The following is a 19,985-nucleotide window of genomic DNA, read 5'->3' as shown; positions in this document are numbered from 1 at the left end:
TCACTGTCGCTGCGAAATTCATAGTCATTCGATCTACTTGATTCTAAGAGGATTCAAAAGCCCATTCCCGCGCTTCAAGAACTCTCCGCTATCCTATCCGGCCAATGCCAATCTGAATGTCTGCAGCTGGAAGGGACCAAGGTCAACCTCAAACTTGCCATCAACCAAGGGAACATCTGCCTCGTCGTCCTCCAGAAGATTCGTCTTGTGCACACTCTGCAAGTTCCACCTCGTCTGCGCCGTCGCCCGCCCGCGCCCACCAAGGCTCTCATAGATTCGAACAATGACGCTCTTACCCGACCGCACCGGCAATTCGCCGTTGCTGACGTCCTCATCATCTTCTCCACGCTTGACGGTGTCGAGGACAAGGTTCTTATCCCCATCCAAGACGACTGGAAACTCCCTCAACGGCGAGTCTGTGGACATCCACATCAGCTTCAAGGGGTTGTTGAAGTTGAACGCGGCCCTGACCGTATCCGGTCCAAGAGGGCCCTGGTGAGGCAGGATGGCCCATCGGATGGTGTGTTTGCCCATGTCGGCCTGGTCATCAGGGGCCTTAGCGGAGCGCAGGAGCGAGAGCCGCATGGTGTTGCCGACTGTGGCAAAGCCGTACTTGCTGTCATTTAGAATCGAGACGCCGTAGCCGTACTCCGAGAGATCGGCGTACTTGTGGCTGCACACCTCAAACTTGGCCATGTCCCAGCTGAGTCCCAGAGTGTCAGCTAGTAAGGAAGAAAGGGTTCGAGATGAGTGATACTTACGAGGTGTTGTAATGAGTCGGCCGCCGGATGACACCATACTGGGTGTCATACGATGCCTCATGGTGCCGAATATCTACCGGGAACTCGACCTTCAGGAACTTCATCGTCTCATGCCAGTCAACTTCCACAGTGCACTCCACATACGACGGACTGCCTTCCTCATCAAAGGCAGCGCCGAGGCTGATAGTGGTCTTGATAGAGCTGACGTCGCTGATATTCGTCTCCGTGACAACGCTGACCCTCAGAGGGCCGTCTTCAAGAATCGAAGTGGTGGAGCCATGCAACTCCTCCCGAGTTTCGAGATGGAAAACCTCCACGTCCCAGGCTTGCCAGTAGATGGGCTTGTCATCGAAAATTACGAACTGGTTCGCCTTTCCTGCAAGAACCTGTCGCTTGGTGCTGTAATCGTACAAGGAAGTTATGCACCCTCGCTCGACGGTCACCGAGAAGCGGGCGTTCTGCATCTTGAAGACGCCTGCGGAGATCTCCTCCACGGTCACTAATTTATCGGCCGTGGCTGGTGTGGCATGTTGAATGGAGATGAAGGTTCCATTACCTTCAGCGATGACACTCGCTCCGTTGCTGTTGAAAAGTACCTCTTTGCGGGGCCACGCCAGAGTGTTGAGAGCAAGTTGATCGTCATCGCTAAAGCTTGTCTCATGTTTCTCAGATACACCCAGAGTGCTGTATACTCCTTGAATAAGGGTATCGCGGATTTGGAAAACGTTTGAGTAGATCTTGAGAGTGTCAGTTGAACTCAAACGTCTGAAAGCATGGGACATACCTTATCTGAATCATCATAGCACATCCCAATCGCGGTTCCAGGAAGACAGTCGTGGAATTGGCAGAGTAACACGCCCTCCCACATCTCATCAAGTTCCTTCTTAGGATACTTATAAAAGGGATCATGGATGGAGGCAATTGTGGCGAGCAGCTCAAGATCTCTTAGAAGGAACTCAGCCCGTCTGTTATTGTTCTTCGTAGCAGCTTGAGTCGTGTAAGTGCCACGATGAAGCTCAAAGTACAGCTCCCCATGCCAGGTTGGAAGCGTGTGAGCTTTTTCTTCCAGCTTATCGAAGAAATCGTCAGGGGTGCCTCCGAGATGAACTCGGGGGAGAAGCCCGGTGGTGTCGGCGAGGCCTCTAAGTCTCCGAAGTCGCTCAATCTGCTGCCAAGTAGGACCGCCGCCGCCATCGCCTTTTCCAAACTGGAAGATTGTCAATCGGCGACCAACGAACAATGTTTAGCTTTAGACTTGACAGGGAACTCACTGCAAGGAGAGAAGTGTGATCTTGATCTAGCGTCCTGTGCTGCGTCACACTCTTCTTGATGTTGTCAAACGTTGCGTCGGCACAGTAAGTCTTGGCGGGCGGCATGTGACAAATGACTTGACTTCCATCAAGAGCGACCCTGTATCATTCATCATCAGAACGCGCCATTAGACTATTTGATCAGAGTGCGAAACACATACCAGTTGAAGGAAGTATGAGGAAACTCATTCATGTTATTGAAGCAAATCTTCTGTGTTAGGAACCTGTTCATCCCTGCTTGCCGACAAAGTTGAGGGATCTGACTCGACTGGCCGAATGTGTCGGGCAGCCAGCAAGTAGTTGATCGGAACCCGAAGTTGCTCTCAAAGAACCTTTGACCGTAGAGGAACTGTCGAACAAGGGATTCCCCGCTCGGCATATTCGTGTCATGTTCAATCCAGCAGCCTCCGATAGGAAGAAACTGGCCCTCCTTGACTTTGGCTTTCACCCGTTCCCAAGCATACGGGTATCCCTCCTTCAGCCATTTGAACTTGCGCGGCATTAGCAGTGACTCCCGAGAGTCAAGGAACTAATGACTCACTTGCTGAGCTTGAGAGCAAGCAAACTTCAGTTCAGGATACCGATCCATCAAATCGCACTGGTTAGACCACGACCGAACGACTTTGCGCTTCGTCTCTTCCCACGGCCACAACCAGCAGGTATCGATGTGACAATGTCCAACAGCAAAGACATCAGAGACCTTTTCGCTGCGCACAGAAAACACCTTGTCCGAATTGGTGTCAGGGCCAAGGTACTCTTCAGCAATCTTCCGACTCTGCACAATCGACTCCCGATCACCGACTCTGAAAGTGTTGATAATCCTCGTTGCAATGTTCAAAGCCTCACGCTGCTCCCACGAGTCCTCGGGAAACTCCTGCGCAGCCTGGTGGATCACCTCGATATCCGTATGCAGCTTCCGCGCCTGCACATCAACGGCGACGATCTCCGCCTTGGAGAGGACAAAGTACTTGTTCGCGTCCGGCGGCTGGATCGCGTCGCCGTTGGCGTTGTTCTTGAAGATGGGATCGCCGTTGGCGTTTCCAAACATGCCGTTGCATGCCATCTCGATGAACACGGTGTGCATCTCGCCGTCTTTGAACGCCTCCGGGATGATCCACTCGATGCGTTCGCCACGGCCAGTCAGCCCCTGGAGGGGCTCGCCCTGCGCCGTCCAGACGGTGGCCTCGTTGCTGCAGTCCCAGTGCAGCTCGAGGTGCTCCATCTGGCGCATCCCTTCGGGGATCGTGATCTCAACACGGAACCAGTGGGTCGACCATGAAGGGCCGAAAGATTCCCCAATCTGGGTCTTGCGGAACTCATTCGTCTGAGCTGTGGCTTCTGAGAATGACGGCCGACTTGTTCCAGGGCTGTCCCAAACCGAGAGTCGGAGGTTTGGCGGCTCAGAGCATACTGCCAGATGCAGCATTCTACGGAAATCTTGTTAGTTGGATCGGCCAGAGTCGAGGTCGCGTCAGGTGTCATACGAAAGCAGATTGGCCTTCTCCCATTGTCCCGGAGAATAAAAGTTGGCGGTTCTGTCTCTGTAAAGCTTATTTACTCTCTTGCCTACTGGAGCTGGTGCCCTCAAAGGGTATGATCTTGTCGATGAGGCATGCTGATGGCCACAGGAAGTCCCGTGTCCGCACATGTTTAGTGGTCGCGAAGTAAGACACCTTTGGGTTTCAACGGCGACTTTGACGAAACTGTATGCACAAAACTTGAGAATGTATACTATCGACGCCTGAACGTTCACGATATCTGTGCCTTTGGTCGTAGTGAACCCCTCCATCGGCCTCTTCTCCGCACCAACAACCGATATACGGCCGGCAATCACCGGGTGTCAACCCCGACTGGCTGGGGAGTTCGGTGCCGACGCACCCCCACGCAATACATCGTGTCAAGCCCATGGCATATCTTGCTCCTAATGGCCGAGATGTGCTTACTAGGATAGGCGGCCAGCTGAGCACTGTGAGCAAACATGCAACACGCGTCATCCTCCGGAAACGACTAGTCCAGCATGGTTCCTCCACCGTCACTAACGGCTTGGGTGCGAGATCCTCGCATATGCCCCTCTCTTAACGCGAACAAGGCGAAACCACAAATCCCGCCCGTTAGGGGAGTGGATTTCGTGGGGTCTGGGGTACTAGAAACGTCGTCTGGGGCTGGTGAGGGGAAACCTGGGTCTGGCAAATTGCAACGTTGCGGCCAGTGGCTTTAGGGTCCACTCTGAAGGTCGTACTCTTGCCATTATTATCATGTGATGGTGTTAAGCGATGTTGGGTCATAAGTAGAGGCATAGCAGTGCACGAGACTGGTCTGCTCGCTGTGGCTCGATTTGAGATCCTGGGTCATGCATGAACACAGGTGCTCATTGGGTATCAACCTCTCATATCCACTCCACGCTGCAATGTTTACATATCCCACCGGGTTCACACGCAATGGTTACTAGTGGCCTGGCATCCCCCAGGCGCACTCCTTGCAGACAAGCGTAGCGTTCATCCATCGAGACTGGCAAAGACTCTCTCTAGTAGTTGTATCTGAAGTTGACGTTTTCCTGGGCCGAGTTAGCATTGTATTACCACGATGAGAAAAAGCATAGATGACATCGTACCTTGTCGGTGATATCCTCAAAAGCATGCGCATGGGAAATATCTGCAACAGCCTCTCCTCGCGCGATCTTGGCCTCGCGAGACTTATTCTGCCATACGTAGTACGTACGCAAGGCAAACAACGTGACTTCTAGCAGAGAAAAGCAGCCAATGATAATAGCCAGGGCCAGAAAGTAGCGAGGCGCATCTTGCGAGCGGAAGACCTGAGGCCCGATTGAGTTGCCAGCAGCCCAGAAAACGAAGTTACTCGTAATGACGACGCCCTTCTTGGTTTGGCCGGCGACGTTACGCGTTACGAGCGAAAGAGCCAGACCGCTACAGGCCCAGAAGGAGATCATGATGTAGTAGGCGAACAGCAGGCCGACCTTCTTGCTGGGTTCGAACGGGACCGTGAGGAGGACGACAGTGCCGGCGATGGTGGGGGCAACGGCGGCCATCATGGCGAGGATTGTCTGCTTGTAGCGTCGGTCGATCCAAGCGGCCGTTACCATCGTGATGATCTGCAGGATGCCCGTTACGCTCTGGAGAAGCTGAGTCTGCCAGGTCGTGTAGCCGAAGCTCTGATCCACGATTAGTTACCGCAACAGGGAGATGTCGGTTAGAGGTAGTTTACCTTGATGATAATGTTGGCAAACGCACCCAATCCGCCGGAGGGAAGAGTGGTGAGCAGCTGAATCAAAGCGAATCCATAGACTACGAGTGTCAGCTTGTGGCAGGCGAGATATCGCGCGCTGACTGACCTTGGGGATCCTTGAAAGCCTCCCAGACCTGCTCCTTGCGGTATTTGCGGTTCTGAAGACCGGTCCGGTTAGAACGAACCCGCTCTACCATGAGCTTCTTATCCTCCTCGCTGAAGCAGTGCGCCTTCATGGGCGAGTCAGGCATCCACCACAGGACAAAGAGGCCCCAGAAAACAGTGATGATACCATAACTCATGAACAGCGCTTGCCACGACTTGATCGGCGAGGAGTGTGAGATGAAGGAGAAGGCGAAAGCCAGAAGTCCGCCAATGATTTGTTGAAGACCGTTCATCATGTACCTGTTCTTGTGTTAGTGTACAAGACAACCCGATATGGCGCATCCGTACGCACCAAAGGATTGCGGTGGTAGCCTGCTCTTCACGCTTGTACCACATGGACGTCAACAGCACGAAACTGGGTTGACAGACGGCCTCAAACGCGCCCAAAAAGCCGCGGACGATCACAAGACCGACGAAATTGTGACAGGCTGCGTGTAGACTGAGAGTTACTCCCCACATGATGATGTTGAAAGCAAGCCACTTTGCAATCGGAATCTTTTGAATGATGTAGTTTTCCTGTCCATTCTCAGTTTCAAATTCACCAATGATTTTTATTTTCATCCATACCGGGTATTCTACACAAAGGATGACGATGTAGATGATTGTTGTCAACCAGGCGTACTGAGGTCCATTAGCAGAGCACTAATCACAAACAGGTTATTGACATACCTCTTGCCCCTTCAAGTTTGTGTCGTCGATGATGCCCATGATGGACGCGAACGACATCGTTCCCTTATCCAAAGACTGCATGAAGTATGTGAAGATCATTACAGCCAAGACCCTCTTGTCAATCATCCTCTTCAACCTTTTGTTGGTCGCTTCGTCGATCTCGACGATGCCTTCGCTGGCATATTGGGCAACTTCTCGGTCGACCAAGGCGTAGTTGGTCTGCTGCTTCGTGTGGCCTGCGTCTTCCACCACCTCAGGCGCCTCGTTGACATCGTCCTTGTTGCCCATCATAGACTGGACCGTGTAGGAATATTTCTCGAAAGGTGGGTGAGGGAGAGTCTGCCCTTACAACAAGGCAGAGGGACCGGGCATCGTCAAGAGGTCGGAAGAAGATTTGAGGCGCACCCCAAGCTTTTAAGTCAGCCGGCACAAACATTGGCTCAGATCAACAGAGACATACGTCCCGAAAGCTTGTGAGCACCGGGGTGTCTTTCAGCACAGCAAACACTAGAGCTATCCACGCGACCATACAAGCACACGCGGCCATTTGCAGCCATTGCACCGACCGCTACACCTAAACCAGGCCAGCTCCCGTCAACGCTGCGACATCTCGCCAAACGAACCCAGGCGCCTCGGCTATGTTTGGCCGGCCGGTCATATTTGCCGTCAACAAAGCTGGGGAGAGAGGCCTGAGCGTGCTGATGCGGAGGCGGGGATGGACCGGGGTGATGTGCGGGGGAGGAGTCCGGGCCGGCTATCGGGATGCCAGTCTTGGCCAACCAGGTCACCCCTTGAGTGTGGCCTGTCGTGCGGAGAAGCTTCTGTCGTCCCCATTGGGGAACTCAAGTCAGTTAGCTGATCCTCCTGTCGTGAGACCCGGTTTTCACTCCGGCTGAAGCGCCTGAACAGAGATCGGCCTTGGCGGGCTACCGACTTCGGGCCGGGAGACACCGGCGCCCAGGTATTTTGAGGGGAACCATCTGTCGTTGTAGCCGTTGTGACCAGAAAGCTGTATTCTCAGTATGAGCAGCGTGTGAGTCAACATCATCATGTTCGAACAGCCCATCGTAGCGTTCTCGCGCTCAGAGGGCGACGAGCTCTTCAATCTGGTCGGTGCAACCATCGTGGTTGACGAATCAGACCCGATCGGCATTCACATTGCAGCACAGAATCTTGCCAACGACTTTGGCCGCGTCACAAAGTCTGAGCCGAAGCCTTTGCTTGTGTCCAAAGAACACGAGGTCGATGCTGACACTGGCGCGGACGTTGGCATTCTCATTGGATGCATCGAGTCGAGTCGTCTGCTCCAACGGTTGGAGAAGGACGGAAAGCTCGACTTCGGCCATATTCGCGGAAAGTGGGAGTCATTCCTGACGGCCCCTGTCACCGACCCCTTTCCGGGGTGCAGAAAGGCGCTTGTGATCGCAGGGAGCGACAAGCGCGGAGCAATATTTGGATCGTACACGTTGTCTGAGCAGATCGGGGTGTCGCCGTAAGTTGAGTGTAAGAATACTCAACCATTTACTGACAAGATGATAGCTGGTACTTCTGGGCAGATGTACCTCCTAAACATCACGAGGAGATATATGCCCTGCCTGAGCCTACGTACAATGGAGAGCCCTGCGTGCGGTTTCGAGGCATTTTTATCAACGATGAAGCTCCGGCACTCACAGGATGGGCCAGAGACAACTTTGGAGGTTACAACTCGGAATTCTACAAGAACGTATTTGAACTGCTGCTGAGACTGAAGGTTCATAAACACTGTTAAACGAGGTATGCTCAACTGCTAACACTCACAGGCGAACTTCATGTGGCCGGCAATGTGGCCCGGATATCCAAATCCTGGGGCTAGTTTCTTCACAGACGACTTAGAGAATGCCAAAGTTGCCAACGACTATGGTATCGCCGTGTCAACCTCGCATCATGAGCCAATGCAGCGGGCAACAAACGAGTGGTTTGCGGACAACCCAGACGGAAGCTGGAACTGGCTGACAAACAAGGAGAAGATTACCGAGTTCTTCGAGGAAGGAGTCAAAAGAGCGAAAGGTGTCGAGTCTTACTTTACGATTGGAATGCGTGGAGAGTACGACAAAGGCATGAAGACAGATGACCCAGCGGCTGTGGTCCGTGACGTGATTAAGACCCAGAGAGCCGTAATCAAGGAGGTTCATGGCAGGGAGGATGCGGTTCCACGTACGTTAAAAGTAAAATCAAATATCGGGACGAGAGCTGACTCGAAGATTTCGTATAGAGCTTCTGGCTTTGTACAAGGAAGTACAAGACCAGTATGAAAGTGCGACGATTGATGTACCTGATGATGTGACTCTCCTGTTTGCGGACGACAACTTTGGAAGCATAAGACGTCTTCCGAAGGAGAAAGAGATGAGTAGAATGGGAGGCGCAGGTGTAAGTCAAAAGACCGTAATCTTTACTATGATAAGTCACTTACCAGGCATAGATATACTACCACTTTGAGTACGTGGGGACTCCACGCAGCTACAAGTGGATCAACAGTAACTCCCTGGTGAGAAAATCTGGTCTGTAAAAAGTAACAACGTAGTTTGACGCAGGAAAACAGGGGAAAACATGGCACCAACTACAAGAAGCGCATCGGCGCAACGCAAAGCAGATTTGGGTCTTCAACGTAGGCGACATTAAACCCATGGAAGTCCCACTCACCTTTGCAATGGCACTGGCTTGGGACATCAAGTCCATCGAAGCACAGAACTTCGTCAAATTCTACTCTTCTATGGCTGAAGCCAACTTTGGTGCAGATCTGGCGACCGAGATCGCAGATGCGTGGCATCGGTATGATAGACTAGCCGCACTACGAAGGCATGAACACATCGAGCCGACCACATTCTCCCTGCTGCACTATGGCGAGGCAGAAAGTGTCGTGAACCGATATGACTCGCTTCTCGACTCGGCCCAAGCAATTCACGACCGCGCACCGGAACACCAGAAGGCGGCAATATTCGAGACAGTCCTGCACCCTGTCAAAGCGTCCCAAATCTTCACCAAGCTGCAGATCACTCTGGGCAGAAACCAGCTGTACGCCCGTCAAAGACGAAACACTGCCAACAAGCTGGCTCGTGAGGTCCTCGACCTCTTCGACGATGACTACACACTCAGTGAGGAGTTCCATTCCTTGCTTGGCGGGAAGTGGAACCACATCATGAGCCAGACACATTACGGCTTCGGCGATACCTGGCACGCGCCGTCGCGTGATATGATCAGTGGTTTGTGTTATGTCCAGCGTCGGCAGAACTCCAATCCAATCGTCGGCCAAATGGGAGTTGCCGTCGAGGGCCATGCAGGCGTTCGCCCAGGAAGAACGAACGAAGAATCTGATCGAACGCATCCCAGCCGACGAGACCTGGTACCTGGTGTCACTTTTGGTCCCATGAGCCGATACGGGCCACCAAAGAGGTGGTTTGATATCTTCACAAGAGGAAACCAAGTCATTCATTGGAAAACGTCCTCCCCGGTTCCGTGGGTTCAGCTCTCTACTACGGAGGGCACGCTTGATCCTGACGGTGACGATGCACGCATCTCGATTGCCGTTGACTGGGAAAAGGTGCCGGACGATTTCGACCAGGAAGTTCTGATCGACATTCAATCCCAAGAAGGCGACTTCGAACAGGTTCACCTTCCAATCACTGGCAGACGAGTTCCGGAGACATTCAGTGGCGGATTCATCGAAAGCGACGGATGCGTTTCCATCCCAGCTTCGCATTGTCATCCACCTGAGTACAGACTGCTGCCGGACTGCGGTAGAACAGGAAATGGAGGAGTCTCTGTTGTTGATATTTACGAGATTCCTGACGAGCTTCTCAGCTATACCTTTTATGTCTTCTCACAAACCACGACACCGACTCTGAAGTTGTATTTCAACATGACGTTGGATTTGGATCCTAAAGACACGATGGTGTACGGATTCCAAGTTGATGAGGAGTCCGGGGGATTATGGCCGCTACTGAAACAGAAAAAGCGCGCAGATCTACCCGAAGGATGGTTCCACGCAGTTCAGGATTGTAATTGGTTACGAACTCACAAGTTAAGTAAGTTTAACTTGGGCCCTGGAGAACACACCATCAAGATCCAGTTGAGACATTCGAATTTGATCTTGGAGAAGGTAGTGATTGACTTGGGAGGAGTCAAGGAAAGCTATCTGGGACCCCCCGTAAGCTCGTACGTGGGCAAGTGACAGGTCTACTTCAATAATACGACATCTCCGATTTAGTCGCCTAGAGACCTGAATTGCAATTTGATAATGCTTCTTGATTTATCAACGCTAGAAAGTGCTACCTACAGAGACAAATCGGCCTCTCCATGGCTTCAAGCCGATCCCCCAGTCATCTTGCGCATCTTCTGCAACTCATTCGCCTTCTTGACGCCAAATCCAGTGGAGAAAATCTGGCGAACCTCCTCAAGCGGCAAGCCGTTTGCCTCAGGGTAACAGAAGATGACAAAGACCCAGCCAAAGAAGCAGATACCTGCGTAGAAGCCGAAAGCACCGCTTGGCGTCAGACCCTTCATCATAGACAAGAATGTCGAAGCGATGATAATGTTGCAGCCCCAGCAGGTGACGGTGTTCATCATGGTGCCGAGAGCGCGGACCTCAAGAGGCAACAGCTCAGTGCCGACCCAGGCGATGGTGGCAACTCCACCGGCAAAGCAAGCGACGTATACGATGATCGTGACGAGGACGAGGATACCCGCCCAGTTTACCGAGGTGGCTTGCAACTTGAGATCGGGTGAGACTGGGATCCAGTGGAATGCGATCGCAGCGACGGCCATGCTGATGGACTAGAATCAGTCAGTATGGTGTCAAAAGAATTAGTGCACTCAGGAAACCCACCATTCCCATGACAGTGAAAATGAGAATACGGCGTCTGCCAAGTCGATCGATAACCAACAAGTTCACCAAGGAAAAGACAAAGTTGGTTGCGCCAACGACGATGGAGACGGCGACTGGCTTATCGAAACCAACGAGTCCGAAGAGAACGCCACTGTAGTACATCAAAGTGTTGAAGCCGCCGAGTTGAGAGACTGTCAACTGTCAGTTTCATCCCCTCAGCTCTGATACGGGTAGTCTTACTGGCCATGATAGCGCAGGCGCAAATCAGAGCGCGCAGGTTGGAGGGAACAGTGTGGAGCTCCTTGAAGCGGTGCCACAAGGAAGTAGACGTAGCCTGTGCTTCAACCTCAACAGCCCAGGTCATGTGTCCCATCTTTGCCTGAACCTGTTCGTCGGTGGCGTGGGGATAGACGCGTCTGATGACGCGGGTAGCCTCCTCAACCTTGCCGTGGGAGATGAGCTGTCGGGGGGATTCGGGGCACCACGGTAGCAGCAAAGCCAGGGCGATGGGCGGCAGACCACCAACGGCAACCATGTAGCGCCATCCGTGGGCAACCTCAGTGAACCCGGCTCCGAGAGCGTAAGAGATAAGCTGACCAAGAGTCACACTCATATTATCGAAAGCAATCATGCGGCCGCGGTGTCTGGCAGGGGCCAGCTCGCCGATATAAAGAGGCTAGTCTCGAGGCCTCAGTATCAAATGTGTCAGGTACGGGGTTCAGGAAACCTACGATGATCATGGCGGCAGACCCAACACCCAATCCAACGATGAAACGGCCGACTGTCATCTGAGCCAGCGAGAAAGCCGCGGCTTGGATGATTGAGCCGATAAGGAAGAGAATGCATCCAATGTAGATGCCGAGCTTGCGTCCGTATCTGTCGGCAGGGAGACCGGCGATGATGGCTCCGATCAGAGCGCCGCCGGAGGTGATGGATGTCACAAGTTCTTGCTCCGAGGTCGATAGTTCGTGTCCGAGGTCCGACTTGAGACTGACCAGGACGGCCGAAATTACACCGGTATCGTATCCTGTTAAAGTCAAGATTAGGGTCCGCGCGTTCCATGGAAACTTCCGCGCCGCGTATCAGCAGCGTGGGAGCCAGAACTTACCGAACAGAAAACCGCCCATCGCCACCGTGAAGGTGATAAGCCATACAGCTCTGGAAGGCTCAGTATCCTCGATGGAATCATCATAGCTGGGGACTTGGACGCCGTCAGATTGCTCGACGTGCTTCGCAACTCCATCAACTTTGACCTTATCGAGAGACGCTTCTCTCGACAGGTTCTTGCTGTCGGCGTCGGGCGTTGTTTGCGACATCTTGTCTAAGGAGTGTGCTGGCCAACCTCACAAGAAAGGTATTGCAAAGCAGCGGTTGTAGAAAGAGAGGTTGGTGTCGTGGTAATCGGCTATTGAGGCTGAGGCCGGTTGCTAGATCAGAAGCTCGAACCACCATCGGACGAAGGCGACCACACACATGCTTATATAGAATTTGAGTCAATGCCTCTCTCCCCAAGAAACTACTACACCCCTAGCCCATCAAGAGCGCGCCAAGGTGGGTCGCGGGGTTTTATTACTCGAATGAGTTCGTTGTATGGGTAGACAACGAACACGCGCCCTGCCAGCTTGAATCCCCTCATCCGTGCCTTTACAGAACCAGATGGAATGCTCGTTACATCCGGCATGTTGGAGCAGGGTTCTACTGAAAGTCCGGGCAAAGATACCTTGGTTCCATAAAGCAATGCGCAACACAGCCAGTAGCCCCCTCATCTCCTTTCCCCGATACCTGAGCGTTGCTGAGTAGCGTAGCTGAATTAAATGCGGGGGTGGGTTGTCTGGGGTGCTTCCGCGTGCGGGATACGCGGGGGAATCCATACTAAGCCATGCCTAAAGTAGTAAAAAAAGCCCGCCGTATCTGTTATTCGTTCGTCTGAGACGCAACGCCTTGGCACATTCGTCTCTCAGCAAGCGCCTTACTGTGACCAGCGTGGAGATGTCGAAAACATGGCACTGATTTCCGGGTGAAGGGGAGGCCAGCCCGTCAGTATCAGCGATGTTGTGTCGGCATGTTTCCGTACGTTTGTCCCTTGAATTGCAAGACGATATAAGGAATTCCAACGACGACGCGGAATCATTGCGAGAGGTTTCGAAGACTTTCCATCGGTTACAGCACAGAACGCGCCCTATGGGCCCGTACATGGGTCTCGGCAACTTCAGATAAGAATGATGTCATCGCAAACAATGAAGGAAACGATACGCAACTGGGCAGCCGATGGGAACAACGCTGAATACACTAGACACGAGAATAGACAGCACGGTGGGCCAAGCGGTTGGGATGGCATCCGCCTGCCCCAGATTTTGCATGCATCAGAGTTTGCCCCGGATAGTCCCCCACACTGGGGGAGGATATACTATGTATCTTCCACTGACATTATCAATTTAGCGGCTCCGATTGGAGCCCGCAGTCTTGTGACTGCCGTGGACAGAAGGGATTTTGTTTAGCCCGCGGATCAGAGGCGACGGCAGATGAGTCTCTCCCCAAGAAAGTGAGCGGAGTGAACTGGAGACCCTGGCCACAAACGAGGAGGCTTCGACGAGTCAGGGACTTGCATGTGGGATTACCTACCAAAAGGGGTAGAATAACCCGCGGGACTCAGATTAGAACAAGGATAAAGCTTATTCGCCCACACCAAATCAGCCCCATTTCCTTCCACGCGGCCACCCATGCGACCAACGAGATGACTGGGAATGGTCACTGTTCAACTTGACAGTTGATGGGAATCTGCGGCTCTGTCAAAATGCATATGCGAGGCATCATGATGCACGCACAAGGGGTCTTCTCACAGTCCGATCTAGGCCCTGTCATGTTTCGGGACGAGCCCGGGCTAGACAGTAGCAGAAACCCGCGGGTTATGAAGATGTGTGTAATTGATGCTTTTCCGTCTCCATCTTATTCTGCATGTTGACGTTCTTGCGATGTTGGTGTGTCCACTTGAAGGGGACTGGATCCGGGTAGTAGTGAAACACCACGCCTTGCCGCAACTCCGTTCCTGGAAACTGGACATAGAGAATGCCCATTCAAGGCCGACTCTTCCACAGAACCGGTACTCAAGAATGATTGGCAAGCGTCACGAGATCGGATATTCAGATCCTTCAGACCCTCCCGGTCTGAAGAACGCGGAGCCTGAGACTTCCCGAAGAAGCTATGCAAGCTCTTCATGGCCTAGCCGCAGGAGGTAATTTCCAATTCGAGAAAGTGGGAGCCAGGAGCCGACGTACTATAGCTATTCTAGGCTGAGAAACCAAACAATCGGGCGTGTTATCGCGCTTGGGGTTGCTTGGAGTCATGCAGGAACAGACCACCTGCTACCAAAGAAATCAATCCAAATCTCCGAGATCTTCGGCACACCAATCACTTGGGTACAGAGAAAGCCTAAACGCATGGTGCAGGCTTATGAACAGCCTATATGATAAGCGCAGAATTTAGCAGAAAAATCACTCAGGGAAATACGACTTTTGGAAAAACGCTTGAAATCTATTCCATAAACCATACAGACGCTAACCTATCCAACCAAATCAGATCCTATATCTCACTGTCGTAGACTCATGCTAATGCCATTCCATCTATCCCCAGACATCCTCTTGCCACTTGCGGTTGCGCTTCAATGCCTCGCTCCAGTCCTTGACCTGAGAATCATCCCAGCCCTTGTCTGCTTTCATCACATCACCAAGCGTCTTGCCAACCTCTCTCGCCATGCTTGCCCTGCCGCACATGTACAAGCTGGCGCCATCTGCCAACAACTCGGAGACATCCTTGCCCATGTCCCGGACCTTGTCCTGGACGTAGGTCTTCTTGGTGCCCTGCTGTCTTGAGAAGGCGGTGACGATCTTCAACTTGCCACCGAGGTCCTTCTCCATCTGCTCAAGCTCCTCGCGGTAGATGTAGTCCTCATCAGGCTTGTGGCAGCCGAAGAAGAGCAGCATTTGGCCAACATCCTTACCAATGGACTGTAGACGGAGGCGCTCGGCGATGAAACCGCGGAAGGGAGCGAGACCAGTACCAGCAGCAACCATGATCAAAGGGTGTGATGACAGCATGGGAAGCTTGAACTTGGAACGGCGGATGTGTGCGTACACCAGGCCGCCTTCGAGAGCATTTGAAGGACCAGTGAGAGCATAGCTGAGACCCTCTGTCTGCTGAGTTGCTTGGGACTCTTGGAGTGAAGTTGATAGTGCTTGGAGATAGTTTGTTGTCAAGCCAGGAATGGCAGTGGTTGGAGATGCAGAAAGTGGGGTATCAGAAACAGCAACAGTGATGCTAGGAGCTTTGGGAGAAACAATGCTAGAGGAAGAAATGGAGTAGTAGCGGGGCTGAGATCGGGGTAGGTTCTCGATGAGGTATGACAAAGGGATACCAGACCACGTGGCTGAGGCCTGGGACTCATCCGATTTGAGGGCGAGCTCAAGCAGCTTGCCGATGGTGAGGTGATTGGAAGCAAGGAATCCGGCGTAGTTGTCCTTGTCCCTGCCGAGGTTCAGAAGGAACTCCTTGGCAGCAGACGAAGGTGCGAACTGGGCAAGGCCGCAGACAGTGTCTCTTGGAACAGCAGCGCAAATCTCGAGGTAGTACCTGAACAGCGTCTCGACGTTGGTAGGAGTGGGAATTCTGACTTTGACGGCAGCGTCCAGAGCATTGATGCTGATGGGGACACTGCGGCGTTCTGAGAGGCCGAGGACGTTGAGAAGGCGGTCAACTTCTTGGTCGGGGTTGATGGGCCAGACAGCGAGATGATCGCCAGTCTTGTAGGTGAGTTGTGAGCCGCTGTCAAGCTCAAGGTCCAAGTGAAGACAGCTGCGTCCCGGAGAGGAGAACAGATCGTAGGCGTTCTTGATCTTGAGAGCTTTAATCGCAGAGTTTGCCGTAGACTTGCCGGAGCCTTCAATAAGATGCACTGGTTCGCCAATGTGCAGATCCTGAATTTCCAGCGACTCATCCTCGACAACTGCTAGTGAAGGCTCGTGCTTCACCTCGTGTTCCGTTAGGTTGAGGGTCTCACGGAAAACCTTGTAGAGATCGTCCTTCCATGAGAGGAAGTCTTCCTCGGTGGCGCCCTCAGCGTCGTCGGCACGTCCAACCGGCGCCAGGCGCGATGCACCTGTATCCTCGAGAGCCTTGTCGACAACGTCGACGACTCTGTTGTAGTATCTGTAGTTGCTGTTTCCTAGGCCAAAGGCTGCGTATCGGAGGGACGTCAACGGCTTATCCTGAAGCTTGGTGATCCAATCCCAAAACATGCCAGCGTTATCACTGGGGTCTCCCTCGCCATATGTTGAAAGAATGAAGATGGCAAGTTTGGTCTGGGGAATTTGTGCGATCGTGTCGGCGTCATAGTCCGAGAGGTCGGCGGACATGGTCTCGAGGTGGAATCGCTGGTGCAGCTCTCTCGCCAAACGGTTGGCGAAGCCCTCAGCGGTGCCAGACTGTGAGCCCCAGAAGACGACTACATCTTTGCCCTGTGGATGGATTTATCAGCGACGTTGGTGACATGAGATGATCAGATGTGCTTACAAGCTCTTCCAGCCTCTCAGCGATGTTCTTGGATTTCTTTGCAGCGTTGCCGCCAGCTCCCTGCTGGGGCTTCTCGTACCAAATGTAGTTATACGGATCGGGCTTATCCCATGTGTATCCCCGCAAGACATAGGCAGCGGACAGGAGCCCGGCAGCTGCGAGAGCTGCAGTGTCTGCGAAGGTGTTGGGTGCCAGCTGGCTGAGCAGCTTCAGAGTGCTCTCTGGAAGAGGCCCTGGGATTGACATGATGTCTGCAACAAAGCGGATGACAACAGCTATGAAGACGATTTGTTCAGATGAAAGAAAAGTCAATGGGTTTGCCGTGTTCGCGCAGTAAGTGACCATGCGCCCGAGATGTCGAGATAATAAGTGCGAACAGCTCCAAGATAATCATCGTGAGAATTTCCAAATACGAACAGCATGTGAACCATGACCGCAGCGGGTCCAGCAACGCCAACTTTCGCCGAAAGAATTTCCTAAATGATTTCACATAGGCAAGTTGCGGGGAAGCATTGCCCCATTGAGTCAGACTGCAGGCTCAAAAGTTGGGGAACCAATCCACTTCCCCGCGGGGGAAACGAAAGCGAGTTGGAGGATGCAATGATCTAGACTAAGATAGGCGAGGTATCCCGCGGGATCGAGATAGCGCAGGGTTGTGTAAGGCAGTGTAGCATTGGCCAACAAGCCTTTGCGTGCCAACAACTCCCTCGTGGATCCCAAGTTCCCCAACTTTCTGAGTCTTTTTCCGTCTACGGCTGGAACACCGATCCCGCCGGCCTGGTCGGGAATACCCACCTCTCAAGTTTAAAGTGGTCATCCCGCGGCGCAAGTTGCCTTGTTGAGCTAGAGGACTCGCCGGGCCGTGGATCTTCGCCGTGTGATGAAGTCGACCCCCGCGTCCTTTGCGGCGAAAAAGGGGTGTGACGGTCCCCGAGATATCCCCACGATCTGTCACTCTAATGCGGCACCACACTATTGCCATCTACTACCGTGTGTCTTGGCGCATCGGTGCCCCCGCGGATTTGGTCTTCGCTTGCCTTGCATCCCATCTTTTCCGCCCCGCTTGTACATCTTTGGGGGCAAGACACTTCAGCTATTCTTGACAGCGCAGATGAAGGAGGGAGATATTGGGCACTTGTGACGTGCATAATGCGGAGAACGTGTCGTAACGAGTGGAGGCGAGGCCAAGCGGGCAGTCTTTCCTCTTCCGCAACAGCCGCCTTTCCAAAGTGGGCATCATCTCGCCGGTCTATGTTTTGCCATTCTCGTGACTTTCATGTCTTGAGTGTCCCCATGGTGGCTGCTTATTTAGTTCAAGAGATGGTCCAGCCCTGAGCCGAGAAAGAAGCAAACACCAAACACCACCACTCCAACTTCAACCACTTGTCTCGTCTACTTCAGATCTTTTGGGATCTAGCAACAGACATGGCGCTGGAAACGATTTCAACATTTTCGCATGCCCCCTATGCGGCGGGCTTCTTCTTCGTTGCCTTGTCTTATTTTATCATTTACCCTCTCGTCGTGTACTTTAAGGACTCAAAGGGTAAGCCTCGTCGCCTCGGACATCGGATGAACGAACACTAACAAAACAGGTATGCGCAAGTTCGAAAACTTCAGCACATTTTCCGGCGCTTCCAACATTCCCTTCATGATCCTGGCCCGCACCGGCGCCCGATCGACACATCTCGTGGAACTTCACAAGGAGAAGGGTCCCATTCTCCGCACCGGCCCCAACTCCCTCTCCTTCAGCGATGTCCGCGCTATCAAGGACATCTACGGTCACGGAACTCCTTGTATCAAGGATGAGTCCTACGACTTGACTGCCGGCTCTCACTTCCACCTCGCCGATGTCATTGACAAACACGACCACGCCAGGAAGCGCAAGGTCCTCTCTTCGGCTTATGCTCTGAAGAACCTCGAGGGATGGGAACACAAGGTCGCTGATAAGGTCGAGAGACTCTTCAAGCAACTTGACGAGCGCTGCACCGGCCCTCTCCCTAAGGGCCAGATGTTCCCTGCTCCTGAGGACCTGACTGTCGACTATCGCAAGTGGTCCAACTTCTTCACCCTTGACGCTATCGCCGATATTGGTGCTTCTGAACGCTTGGGTCTTCTTGACAGGGGCCACGACAGGGTTCTCGCCCAGCACAAGGATGGAAGCACATGGGAGGTTGGCCTTCGCGACTCTCTCTACCCCACCGCCCGCAAGCAATCCCTGCTCCTCTGGTCCTACGAGAACTACAAGCTCATCGACAAGCTCTCCAACATCATCCCCTACTACCGCAAGATGACCGAAGCCTCCAAGGGCTGGGACGGCATTGTGCTCCAAATCTCCTCAAACCGACTCAAGCGCTACAACGCCGGCGAGAAGCTCGATGACTTCTTCCAGGCTCTCATGGAAAGCAAGAACGGCGAGCCCAACAACCTTGAGTGGGGTGAGATCGTCGCTGAGATCAACATCATGATGAACGCCGGCAGCGTCACCACCGCCATCGCCGTTACCAACGTCCTCTACCAGCTCCTCAAGAACCCCAAGTACCTGCAGCGCCTCCGCGAGGAAGTCGACAGTGTACTTGATGCCGACGAAGTCATCGCTCCTTACGATAAGGTCAAGCACCTTCCCTACCTGCGTGCCTGCCTCGATGAATCCCTCCGCCTATTTCCTCCAACTCCTCAAGGCCTGATGCGCAAGACCCCTCCCGAGGGCATGTACATCATGGGCGAGTGGGTGCCCGGCAACACTACCGTCAGCATGTCCGGTGTCGTTGCCCACCGTGATGAGACTATTTTCCCTGATGCGCACAAGTACGATCCTGACAGGTGGCTTGGAGAGAAGGGCAAGGAGCTTCAGCCCTACTTCCTCGCCTTCTCTGCTGGCGCGAGAGGCTGCATCGGTCGCAACATCTCATACCTGGAGCAAGCCGTGCTGTTGGCTTCGGTTGTCCACAGATATGAGTTCGCGTTGCCGAGGGACTTTGAGCTTCAGCGCGAGGAGACGATGAACTGGCTTTTGGGTGAGATGCCTGTCAAGATCTGGAGGCGGCAGTTGGAGGGTGAGGCAAACTAGATTCCCAGGGTATATAGACTAACGATTTATGGTAATGGACTTGGCGTTGGAGAGTTGAACATCAAATTGATTAAGTGCTAGAATTTTTCTGATCCTGTGACCTTTTTCGTTGTCTTATGCTTGAAATAATCATGAAGACTTTCGAGCAGAAGAGCTGCACGAATAGTAGCTTCATCAATCAGGCCATCTGTATGGACAGACAGACCTAGGATCATGACGTCTTAAGTCTCCCACAAGTCAACAGTTTGCCCGAAAAGTAGGTAGGAAGTCCCGTAAATTTCACAAGCAAGTCCGTCACGGCTCATGCCAAAGTATCTTTAGTAACTCTAACGTCATCATCACTA

At 53.0% G+C, this 19,985-nt stretch overlaps 6 protein-coding genes across 6 annotated transcripts; 2 read left to right on the top strand and 4 right to left on the bottom strand.

Moving 5' to 3' along the window:
• Positions 1–93: 93 nt before the first annotated feature.
• On the bottom strand, positions 94–3,719 carry GCG54_00013035 (Alpha-mannosidase; the record flags this gene model as incomplete). The annotated part of the gene is made up of 7 exons (XM_045412898.1): positions 94–703; positions 762–1,498; positions 1,546–1,968; positions 2,033–2,171; positions 2,233–2,561; positions 2,613–3,498; positions 3,556–3,719. 7 exons carry the CDS (start codon positions 3,717–3,719, stop codon positions 94–96), a joined length of 3,288 nt encoding a protein of 1,095 aa, XP_045267556.1.
• Positions 3,720–4,595: 876 nt separating this feature from the next.
• GCG54_00013034 (putative transporter) lies at positions 4,596–6,436 on the bottom strand (the record flags this gene model as incomplete). The annotated part of the gene is made up of 7 exons (XM_045412897.1): positions 4,596–4,625; positions 4,683–5,240; positions 5,294–5,373; positions 5,421–5,719; positions 5,772–5,995; positions 6,047–6,100; positions 6,149–6,436. 7 exons carry the CDS (start codon positions 6,434–6,436, stop codon positions 4,596–4,598), a joined length of 1,533 nt encoding a protein of 510 aa, XP_045267555.1.
• Positions 6,437–7,197: 761 nt separating this feature from the next.
• On the top strand, positions 7,198–10,355 carry GCG54_00013033 (uncharacterized protein; the record flags this gene model as incomplete). Its single annotated transcript, XM_045412896.1, has 6 exons — positions 7,198–7,640; positions 7,688–7,898; positions 7,948–8,341; positions 8,400–8,554; positions 8,607–8,672; positions 8,727–10,355. The coding sequence occupies 6 exons, from the start codon at positions 7,198–7,200 to the stop codon at positions 10,353–10,355; spliced, it is 2,898 nt and encodes a 965-aa protein (XP_045267554.1).
• Positions 10,356–10,486: 131 nt separating this feature from the next.
• Positions 10,487–12,325, bottom strand: GCG54_00013032 (Myo-inositol transporter 1; the record flags this gene model as incomplete). The annotated part of the gene is made up of 5 exons (XM_045412895.1): positions 10,487–10,957; positions 11,010–11,200; positions 11,250–11,685; positions 11,741–12,036; positions 12,118–12,325. The coding sequence occupies 5 exons, from the start codon at positions 12,323–12,325 to the stop codon at positions 10,487–10,489; spliced, it is 1,602 nt and encodes a 533-aa protein (XP_045267553.1).
• Positions 12,326–14,629: 2,304 nt separating this feature from the next.
• On the bottom strand, positions 14,630–16,820 carry GCG54_00013031 (NADPH--cytochrome P450 reductase; the record flags this gene model as incomplete). The annotated part of the gene is made up of 2 exons (XM_045412894.1): positions 14,630–16,519; positions 16,575–16,820. 2 exons carry the CDS (start codon positions 16,818–16,820, stop codon positions 14,630–14,632), a joined length of 2,136 nt encoding a protein of 711 aa, XP_045267552.1.
• A 1,179-nt stretch (positions 16,821–17,999) lies between these two features.
• Positions 18,000–19,641, top strand: GCG54_00013030 (Tryprostatin B 6-hydroxylase; the record flags this gene model as incomplete). Its single annotated transcript, XM_045412893.1, has 2 exons — positions 18,000–18,117; positions 18,167–19,641. 2 exons carry the CDS (start codon positions 18,000–18,002, stop codon positions 19,639–19,641), a joined length of 1,593 nt encoding a protein of 530 aa, XP_045267551.1.
• Positions 19,642–19,985: the final 344 nt, after the last annotated feature.

This window comes from Colletotrichum gloeosporioides, assembly GCF_011800055.1.
Source record: "Colletotrichum gloeosporioides strain Lc1 chromosome Unknown consensus_21, whole genome shotgun sequence".
Taxonomy (NCBI): domain Eukaryota; kingdom Fungi; phylum Ascomycota; class Sordariomycetes; order Glomerellales; family Glomerellaceae; genus Colletotrichum; species Colletotrichum gloeosporioides.
This window is presented reverse-complemented; position numbering and strand designations above follow the sequence as displayed.